The 10,599-nt window shown below is 36.2% G+C and overlaps 1 protein-coding gene across 2 annotated transcripts; it reads right to left on the reverse strand.

Moving 5' to 3' along the window:
* Window positions 1-1,193: 1,193 nt before the first annotated feature.
* On the reverse strand, window positions 1,194-9,091 carry LOC148676881 (uncharacterized). 2 transcript variants are annotated; one of them, XM_088614912.1, is made up of 6 exons: window positions 8,471-9,091; window positions 6,109-6,183; window positions 4,848-4,958; window positions 4,339-4,480; window positions 3,830-3,944; window positions 1,194-1,442 (listed from the first exon to the last, which is right to left on the reverse strand). In XM_088614912.1, exons 2-6 carry the CDS (start codon window positions 6,176-6,178, stop codon window positions 1,302-1,304), a joined length of 579 nt encoding a protein of 192 aa, XP_088471038.1. In that variant the 5' UTR covers window positions 6,179-6,183; window positions 8,471-9,091; the 3' UTR covers window positions 1,194-1,301. The 2 variants fall into 2 exon arrangements, with proteins under 2 accessions (XP_088471038.1, XP_088471030.1); XM_088614904.1 differs by lacking the exon at window positions 8,471-9,091 and adding an exon at window positions 6,580-6,729.
* Window positions 9,092-10,599: the final 1,508 nt, after the last annotated feature.

Here is a 10,599-nt window from a genome sequence, read left to right on the forward strand (position 1 = left end):
TGAACAAGGGGTGTAAAAGCTCTTCAAATGACAGTATCTAGTGTGGTGGCCACCATTAGTGTTATGACTGACTACAAGATATTCGCCTCACAGGTTGGCATGTTCTGGCTGTTGCAGGTGCCTTCCAAGGAAGTTTTGAGAACTGTGTGACCCTGATCCATTCGTCTTGTGCCAGCGTCATTACATGCGGTCATCCTGAATACAGCCATTTGCTGGCATTGTGATTGGTATTGTAATGTCTCAGAAGTGTACTAAAAGTGTTGAAGTGGTTTCCAGCAGTTCCTCAGTACGTTGCAGTTTGAAGCCAACCCAAAGTTTGATTATTGTTATTATCGGAAAAGTTTAGTAACACTGTGTGTAGGGTAGAGGCTTTCTTGTTATGAATTTATGGTTCCTTGACATATCTTCTTAAGAACTGCACAGTTAAGGTGCATGTTAAAATGAAAAAAAAAATGGATATTGCATATGCAATTAAAGGAATCAATCAAATTACAATTAAATGTCTTTTTTATCAACAGGTTTTCTTGTGCAAAATATGCTTGACTTCAGTACTGTGCAAATTCAATATGTGGAACATCAACTGTGTGATCAACCTTGTTTATAAATTTGTCATATTTGTCACACAGTCTAATTTTTGGGGCAGTATATTTCCACAGTTTGCTGGGAAAGGCTCTCATTCTCCCGCAACCTTGTATTAGATAAAGTGGTTAGAAAATGAATGAATGTAAGCATGAATATACATTATTTCTATAATGCTCACCAAACCCTGTAAAATAGTGGCAAAGCTCTCCATTTCTTAAAATCATAAAACCTAGTTTAATGGTTAACTATTTTCTTGAAACAATTAAACAAGTAAAAAAGAGAAAATATAAATTTTGTACATCTAACAAAAAGACTTGCAATACTGTCACTTGTCATATGCAATATTTTCATACCAGTCTTGAAGTGACACCTAGTGGAAATCGTGAAAATGACATACAGTAGCTTGCAGCACTCCTTTTCTTCGAATGCCAGATATTCTCAATTCATGCCACTGCAGGCTGCTGGCACAATCAGTTCTGTGAATGTTTGTCTTAATGTTAACTGAGTTATGTAACTAAGGAGTGTGTTTTGCTGACGAGCGGCAATGGAATGGATTGGAAAGTGCCAGTATTTATGTATAACTGATTTACCAGAAACATTAAGTCATGGGATTTACACAGTAAACATTTTTTTTATTCTTAACTCAAAAACTTACAGTAAAACAACGCATTTACATTGTGAATTATGAAACAGACTGTGTTTCTGCAGACATTTGTGACTTAAAAGACACCATAGCACATCTGCTGAAAAGTGTCGATTCTCCTCACAATGCTGATCATCTCCCCAGTGCCTGCATCATTACTAATCAAGTTAGCAGGCATTCTACTAGGTCCTGTCCGCTGTCTCAATGTATACATTAGCTGTGGAATTAACAGAGTAAGAATTATGTTATTGATTTATTTACACAGAGCCACCTTCTTAAAATGCAATGTGCATGGTTTGTTGAATTTGACCACATATAGCATTACACACAGAAAACAAAGAGTTAATTGAAATTTTGTGCATATGTGTTTCAAGATCTGTAGATTAATTCAAGATTTTTTAGGGGAAAAATAAAACTAGAAACTTCAGTGAAGCAAAAATTTAAAACAGGCAAAACCAAACTCTTAATAAAATGCTCCTACATATCTTTCAAGTAACTTTAGATTGCTGGAATAATCAAATCATAAACAGTTAGTTCATTTATACAGTGCCTTGACAAAGTATTCAGTAACATATTTTTCATGTTTTGTTGCCACAGGTTCTAAATTTTAAATAGATTGAAGTAAGCTTTTTGAAATTGATCCAGAAATTATTGAGTACCATGTTAACACAAAATAAATGTTCCAAAATCTTTCATTAATTTACTAAAAATTAAAAACAGAAATGATTACATTTAAAAAGTATTTATACCCCTTGTAATTGCAAGCTCAAATTTGCACAGGTGCAATAAATTACCTCAAAGGTCATACAATTTGTTGATTGACTCCACGTGTGTAAGAAATTTGTGGATCACCTGTTGACAATTCTTTTGTAAATATAAATATACCTCTCTCTGTGAGGTTCTACAGCTTGGTTAAGACTTTCCCCCCAAAAAAGCACTTAAAATTAAAATTAAAATGAAAGAGCATTCTAAATAAGTCAGAGATATGATTATAGAGAGGCACAAATCTGGGGAAGGGTACAAGAAGATAGCCAAGGCACTGAACATCCGTTGGGGATCAGTGCAATTCATTGTACAGAAGTATGAAACTATAGCCATGCTGCTTAAATCAGGCCGCCCCCCTAAACTTAGGTGCCAGACAAGAAGGGCACTTATCAGAGCAGGTACAGAAGACAGTGACTGCAATGGAAGATAATGTACTGTACATGGGTCAACAGTTCCCAAGGTGTTCCACAAAAAGGACCTTTATGGGAATGCTGCAAGGAAGTCCTGGCTGGAAAAATATTATCTTTGCCCGCAAAGAGTTTGTAAAAAATCTAGAAGATACTGCAGTGATGTGGCAGAAAGTCTTGTGGTCTGACAAGAATAGAGTGGAACTTTTTGGCATGAATGCTTAGCAGTATGTATGGTGCAAATCAAACACCGCACACCAGCCAGGTCACACCTTCCCCAGTGTGAAGTATGGCGGTGGAAGTATCATGTTAAGGGGGTGCTTTTGAGGAGCATGGACTAGCATCCTTGTCAGGATCCATGGGAAGATGAATGGTGCACACTGCAGACAAATCCTGGACAAAAACCTGCTACCCTCTGCTAAAAAGCTCGAACTGGAGAGGAAGTTTGTCTTTCAACAGGACAATGACCCAAAGTACACTGCAAGAGCCTTGAGAGGCCCAGTCAGCATCCTGACCTTAATCCCTTAATCCCATCAAATATCTGTGACAAGACCTCAAACTTGCTATCCATCTAACCTGACCCAGCTTGAGCAATTTTGCGAGGAAGAATTTTGCAGAGTGGCTAACTGAAAGAATCTTTTCATCAAACATATTGTAGCTGCTTTGAATGAGTAATTAGGACTCAAATGGAGTGAAATTCCACATGAGGAAATAGAGTTGCAATGGACTCTGTGTAATTTACTCTGTGTAATGTGTAATTTAAAGAAGTGAAGATTGAAAACTAGGTATTAACGGTTAAACTCAGTTTAATGTACCAGTATTCTTTGTGAATATTCTTTGTGACCAGTCTTAGTGAATATTTTAAATGGGTTATGTGGAGTTTGTGGAGTTGACATTTTCCAGAGCATGCAGGTCTAAGAGCCAGATTATTGAAGAGTTGATCTGAGATGTACAGTATGAGAGGCTGGGTGTCACGGAGTGAACTTGAATGCTCTAGTATGTGGTGACTAATGAAGAGTTGATGAAAAGGAAGAGGATTTGGAAGTCTTCCCGGAGAAGGAACACGTGTTTTGTAGATCTATGATTCTGGTAGGGGTCCAAAAGTCAAGAAAAGACCACTAAAACATGAAAAACTAATGACATGCCTGATCTGTCCTGATTTATATAGAATGCATGGCATTCAAACATTGTAATGGTAATTACTACTCGCCAGCTCTCCACAATGCCAAGCTGGGACTATTTCTTGCTTTGCTGCAAGAAGTTGATACAACAATGCACTTCCCAAAATCATAGTGAAAAAACGTTTACTGGAATTTTACAGAATTTTTAAGTGCATTACATTTATATTGTTACCAGAGTCACTGTACATTTACAAATGTTTCAGATCCTCAAAGTTTTAATGTAATATTACTTGGCTAAACCTAGAACTGACCTGAAGAAATTCCTCAAAATTTAGTGAGCCATATTCTTCCTTGGCACATTCTTCAAATAGCATTCTGCGTTCTTCTTCACTGGATGCATCATGAACTTCATTCAGGGCTTTGTCACTGCAAAGGTACAAAAATGTTAGTCAAGTTCTGGGATTCTGAAGGGTTTATTCTAAAATATTGCTTAGTATACTCAAGTTGTGATACTTTTTGTTTAACCAAAACCAAATTATATTTGACCTAAACTAATGGTGAGAAAAAACAGGACTAGTTACACTGTTTTAGTCAGCTTGAGTGATACATTTAATACACAGCTGGGAGGAGAGGCTAGTGCTCTTATGCAGCTGCCATCATGTGGAAACCATGATGTACTACAAGAGCAAAAACGAAGTTATTGCTTAAAGTAATCAATATAAAGTCTATATCAAGTATCAAGTCAGCTATTCAGTAAAAAAATGACCACTACACAAGTGCAATGGCAATAAGAGAGGCACACACAATGTTGTCAACTCACATTTCATGGAAGTCCAACACGCAGTCACAGTTGCTATCAAACATTTGAAACAACAACTTAAGATTCAAGATGTCCTCGTTTGACCAATCTGGGTACTGCTTTTGGAGTTCAACAACCTTTGTTTGCCAGTTGAGCTCGAATTCTATGAAAGAAAATGTGGATTAGAACATACAATATGTCTATCCAAAAATCATCCAGGATTTCTGGGAAATTCCAGAAAGATGTTATTATGCACCTAATGGAGACATACTGTAGCTTTTCCTTTAAAAATTCACAGAAAGAACAGAAGCTGTTACTGTATGTTTAGCCATGAAACTTGCATTAGGTATATACATTACAGTCAATAATTTATCAAGGAAATGTGAACATGTCCAACATTATTTAAATAATTTATTATCACATTAAACACATGACACATTCATACAAAAAAATTAGATGCAGATAACATTATATATGGAGTCTCTATATATATCTCTTTTGATTATCAAGTCTTTACCGTATATATTCACCTTCAAATTTGGATTGTTCTGCTACCGAGCGAATCCTGTGATGAACAATCTCAGCACAGAATTCCAAGTTGATCTTATGTATTTGAAGTGCAAAATCGGTTTGTGCAGAATCTGGGGATAAAGGTTTGGTAGATTCAAATGAACACAGTAGGTAGAGTCTGGTTGTATAAATATACTGTAATGTTAACAGAGAGGACGTACAGTATCATGAAAAAACTATTTATTACATATTACTCAATATTGAGACTTTTAGCATGTTTAACATTATGCTAACACATAATAAACATATTACATAAAAATCATGGATTAAATTTGCACTATATCAGTTCACTCTCAAATACAAACCCATGTGCCATATTGGATAGAAATACTGCCTCCCAGCTCCATAGTCAGTATTTGTCTGTGTGGAGTTTACATATTCTCTCCATATTTGCATAGTTTCTTCCCACCTCCCAAAGATATACAGGGTAGATTTGACTGGCTGCTCTAAATTGATCTTTGCCAGGGTTGGTTTCAGCAGAACATCAGACCTGTTTTTTCACTGTACAACAAGTGCTGGTTATGGGTCTAAAGAACTACAGTATAAAACAAAATGAACTCCTCTAACTGGTGGACTTTCTGATGTTCTGATGTTGAAAATATCAGAAGAATATCTCTGATGCATTTAGTCAATCCATTAAATATAAACTGCAGGTATGATCCCTTGCCACAAGATGTCAGAGCTGCAAAGCTGAATTGAAACAGCACAGCTTCTCTTTTTCACGAAGTCCTAAACTTTGTGTGTACCTTCCTACTTACACGTAACAACTACCTGGTTATCCTTCAACTCCGGTCATCTCCACTTATTTATTCCAGTGCTTACCAGAAATTACTCCAATTGCAACATGTCAAAAGATATCAAATTCACTTCAGGGACTTAATTCTTCAAAGTGACCAAAAATATAAATCAATAAAATTAATATTGCAGGATGTGCAAAAGTAAGATACTAAGTAATGGAGACATGCACACATTAAGTACTCCAAAATGAGAAAATGTCTTTTCAAAGATGAATTCATAGTAACATTTTCTAGGCCTATGTTACTAAATATAAGATTAGCGAAACAAATGCAAAACAGGCAATTCTGAACACAAAAAACACATTACTTAAATATAATTAGTCGTACGACACAGTCAAATACTGAATAAGTTATCAGTGAACAAATACACAAGAGAAAAAGCAATTAAGATAATACTGTATTTATTAAACATGTAATTAATTACCCTCATCAAAATCAGGATCCTCATAACTTTCAGGTTCTTGAACTAGTGGGTAAGAAAGCTGGACTCCCATTGCGACTGAAATAGAAACAAGATAAGAAAACTACAGTACTGTACATTATCACTTGAGAAGGAGACCTGACCAAACTGTCAAATACAATCTGTCAGATAAATCCCCAGAAATCAAGTGATCAGGTAGAGAAGTGAGAAATTTCTGTTCAACTGAACCTTAATGCCAACTGAATTAAGAAGGAATTTTAGTAGATCAAACTGAATAGAGTGGAATTTTGCCTGGGCATTGGGGTTAACACCGCTACTCTTGTTAATATTATTGTGGGATCCTTAATGATAGCTAGTAGATAAGCTCTTTGATGTCTCATCAGAATGACAGCTTCTCCCACAGCACAGTGTCCCTTGTTACCATACTAAGACATTGGTTTGTAATCTCATCCAAAGAGAAGAGTGCTACTGTACCTACAGATCCACCAATGCCTCTTACACCAGAGACCTGTCTTTCCTCTGAAGTCACCAATCCCTGTACTATCCAGGTCATCCTTGCAAAGCTTATGAGATCTGACAATAGCAGACTACAAGGTGTAAGTGCTGTTGTTGCACATATTGCAGACATCTTCCTGTGCAGTTGAGCATTGTAATACTTGCAGCTGATGACCAGATTAATGTGTGAGAATTTTGGACTGGAAGTGGTGAAAATGTATAGAAATGTAAGAGTGTTAAGTACCTCTATAGCTGTTAACCAGTGGAAATAATGTTAGACTTAAAAACAAATAAACAGCGTGATGAGGTATGAGAACTGGTGTTTTCCAAAGAAGATATGTACTGACCAATCTATTGAAATACAACAATTAAAAATATGCATAGCTAATAATATAAGCAATAATAAAGAGAACAGAAAGTGCATTTATCACTGTTTGTTGAGAATAATACAGCAATGACCTGTGTACAGTGTATGAGGCAGGACTAGTAAATACAGTCCTATACAAAATTTTGTACAAAAAGCTCATACAAAGTACTCTTTTTTTAAACTCCAAAGAAACTTCAGTTACTGTCCTGATTTAAGAAACAACTGTCACCAAAAACAGGACAATAAAAAGCTGTCATTTGTTTTCCTGAACTTGATACATTTTTTGTAAATATTTAATATACAGTATAATGTACAGTATTTAGGGTGGCACAGTGACACAGGGGTTTGTATTCCTGCCTCACAGTGCTGGGGAGCTGGGTTCACTTCTGGACCTGGGGTGCTTATCTGTGTGGAGTATGTATGTTCTCCTTGTGTTTGTGTGGGATTCCTCCAGGTACTACAGTTTCCTCCCACAGTCCAAAGAAATACTGGCAGTTTAATTACTGTATGTTCTGGGAAAACTGGCCCTGGTGTGAGTGTGGGCATGTCTGTGTCTGTGTCTGCCCTGCAATGGACTGGTGTCCCATCCAGATTGATACCACTCCAACTCCTCTGCAAACCTCAACTGGATACAGCAGTTAGAAAATGGATGGATAATATACAGTATATATATTTAACCATGTAAAAAATCAATCATTTGGTTTCCAGCGTATGGCCTAGTCTACAGTGGGTGTTGCTGAGAGTTTTTATTATACTGTATATATACCGTAACTGTTGGGCACATCACAGGCATGTTGTTTTGTGTCGGGGGTTTCAGTAAGGGGAACCCCAGAGACTGCCTTGAGGGTCCTCAGGAACAAAGGAAAGCTCTTCATCTCAATTGTGGTCAAGAAATGTGAATCATCAGCACTCTCACACAGGAAAGCTGTGTGACAGCAGACTGCTATTACATTGTCCTATATGCATTTGTTGTTTGATAACTGCACTTATTGAAATTGTCTATTGAGATTAATTGAAACTTTCTTTCTGATAATTTCTAATCATTAAGGACTAAATTAAAACGAGTTAAAATCTAAGGATTCTTCGGCCTTCTTCTTATTGTTTTCTAAAACAGAATTATTGTTTAATAGTTTACAGGTGCTGGCAATCTTTAAAATGTGACTAACTGGATTTAGAGCTTACCAGTCTTGTCCAAAAAAACAAGAATCAAGAACCTGTTTAGCAACTCTATCTGCTTCCCGTGTCTTTCATTTATTGTAGACTGTATTCTTTCGTTCTTTCATTTAGTGTTTCTAATTTTAATAGACCTGATTTTAATAAAGTAAACTGTGCTAAGAATCTTGTTTAAATGTCCTTTTTCAAAATAACAAGAAATGGAGCTCCTTAAATATGTATATACTGTACTGTACACAGTCTGGTTATTCTGCCCACACAGGGCTACTTATCCACATTACAAGAACCTACTCTTCACCACATCAATTGCAAAAAACAAGCGATACTCACCAATAAAGGAGTCGCAACGGACGCGCTCACACAACTTGTTTTAAAAAGTTGAAAGCTGGAATCACGCGCACGGTATCCATGGCTCCAGTGGCGGGACGGGTCTTTTTTATTATTTGCTTAGTTCATTTAATGTCCCCTTTTTATAAGAGGACGGGGGTTGGGCTATATTTACATTAAGTAAATCGAGTTACGAAGATCAATTAATTGAATAAGATACCAAAAAGCTTCTACTGGTATGAATAATATCGGTTAAACCGACAAACCCGATTGCATGAAATTCTGTATATTACGCTCTGTGCTTAGAGAAGAATGGCGTGTGATACAGGAAGTGTTATTAAACTGTGCCGTGTCTGGTAGAAGCTGGTGGGACAGTAGTCTTATTCCCGACCTTTCTCTTGGTATTTTTAATTCGTCGTCTGTAATTTTGGATTATTTTCGCAGAGTTGGCTGTGTTCTGCTTTTAGACGCCAAACAGGGCGCGCTGTCAATGAGTTCACAGCACTTGTGAAAAAACACTTTTCACAAGTTGCTGCATCTTCCTAAAAGTGTAGAAAAGTTATATAGATAAGATTGAGCTCATAATCATGCAGGGATTGTGTCTCACATGAAGTAAAAGTCGGTCTTAAAAGACATTCCTGGAATATGTTAAATACTGTTATAGCTCATGGTGAAGAATTATAGTATTGTCACATCTCCAAGTAGGTGGAGTTAGTAAAATCATTTAACTTCCTTATTGATCTGTGTTTATCAATCACAGCCTGTGCATCTGAGTGGATGCAGGAGTCATTAATCTAGTGTTAGTTAGTTAGTCTAGTGCAGTGTGGATTAATCATCTGGTACTGTATGACACTTTTTCTGTGCAACAAAAAACTGTGGTCTATGTGGATCCTAATGCCCCAGTATAGTGATTGGGACACTATACTGTAAAATAGGCGCTGTCCTATGGATGAGATGTAAAACCAAGGTCCTGGCTCTCTGTGGTGATTAAAAACCCTAGGGTGTTTCTCGAAAAGATTAGGGGTGTAACCCCAGCGTCCTGACCAAATTTCCCATTGGCCCTTACCAATCATGGCCTCCTAGTAATCCCCATCTCTGAATCATTTTCATCATTCTGCTCTCTTCACTTTCAGTATTTGAAACATGTTGAAATTCTATAATTTGGTACCCTGATAGAATGATTATTGTATGAGAGGTGCTTTTTGTACAAAGTTGCTTCAGAAACTGCAAACCATCTATGAGCTCCTGGTAGCACAACTAAGGTAAGATCCAAATTGGTGGTCAGTGACAGCACTGCAGGTTGAAATACTGAAGTTAGTTAAAAGAAATACCCTGACACTCCAAACGCATTGAGATAAAACCTTCCTTATACTACACATTAGTCGCTTGGATTACATAATAATCCAATTACTTTTATTATTGCTGAAAACTTTAGAATTGTCTAACTTTATAAACCAAACTTTATAGACTGTTTTATTCTAAAGGTGCATACTGATACACCACATAACCATAAAGAGTTTCAAACTCTGCTTTTAACTACATGTACTGGTTTTTAAAATTCCATTGTTTTTATGAAGCATTCTGTTGTTAGGTCCGTAATTGAACCCAGGGCTGTGAGGCAGCAATGCTAATCACTGCACTAATGTTTTGCTCCCTAATTTATGTTAATAAATTAAGTTATTATAAGTAAAATAACAAATATAATAAATTAATAAATACAATTAATATAAATACATTGTAGACTTCCTAATATGAGTATTGCAGACTGAATATATTATTGTTTTAGTTTCTTTCTCTTTCAGCTGTTAAAAATGCAAACAGTATTGGTGGTGTAGGTAATATTGCTTATTAGAAGATGTGCATGTTTTTTTTTAAAGTGTGAACGTGTTAAAATGTGGTTTTTCACAGAAGTGAGTTTTTGCTTTGAAAGACTTAACCATTACTGTAATATTAAAAATAAAAAAAAGTGTGACACTGACTTGGACATTTGTTTGATGTGAAAGCACAAAGGATGTTTCCTGTAGTTTTTTTTGGTGTAAATTAAAAAAGACAAATGGTATATAACTGTAGGCAAAAAGATCACTTTATTCCATCGAGACTAAAGGCAATTTCAAAGCAATTGTGGATTTGTT

Source organism: Lepisosteus platostomus, chromosome 2 (genome assembly GCF_059453375.1).
Source record: "Lepisosteus platostomus isolate fLepPlt1 chromosome 2, fLepPlt1.hap1, whole genome shotgun sequence".
NCBI lineage: Eukaryota > Metazoa > Chordata > Actinopteri > Semionotiformes > Lepisosteidae > Lepisosteus > Lepisosteus platostomus.

Coding starts and splice junctions, on each gene's coding strand:
- LOC148676881 (XM_088614904.1), bottom strand. CDS start 6,658: ATGACCTGGATAGTACAGGGATTGGTGACTTCAGAGGAAAGACAGGTC. Junction 4,959..6,108: donor GGATCCTGATTTTGATGAGG/GTAATTAATTAC, acceptor CTTTATCCCCAG/ATTCTGCACAAACCGATTTT. Junction 4,481..4,847: donor AGAACAATCCAAATTTGAAG/GTGAATATATAC, acceptor TTTCTTTCATAG/AATTCGAGCTCAACTGGCAA.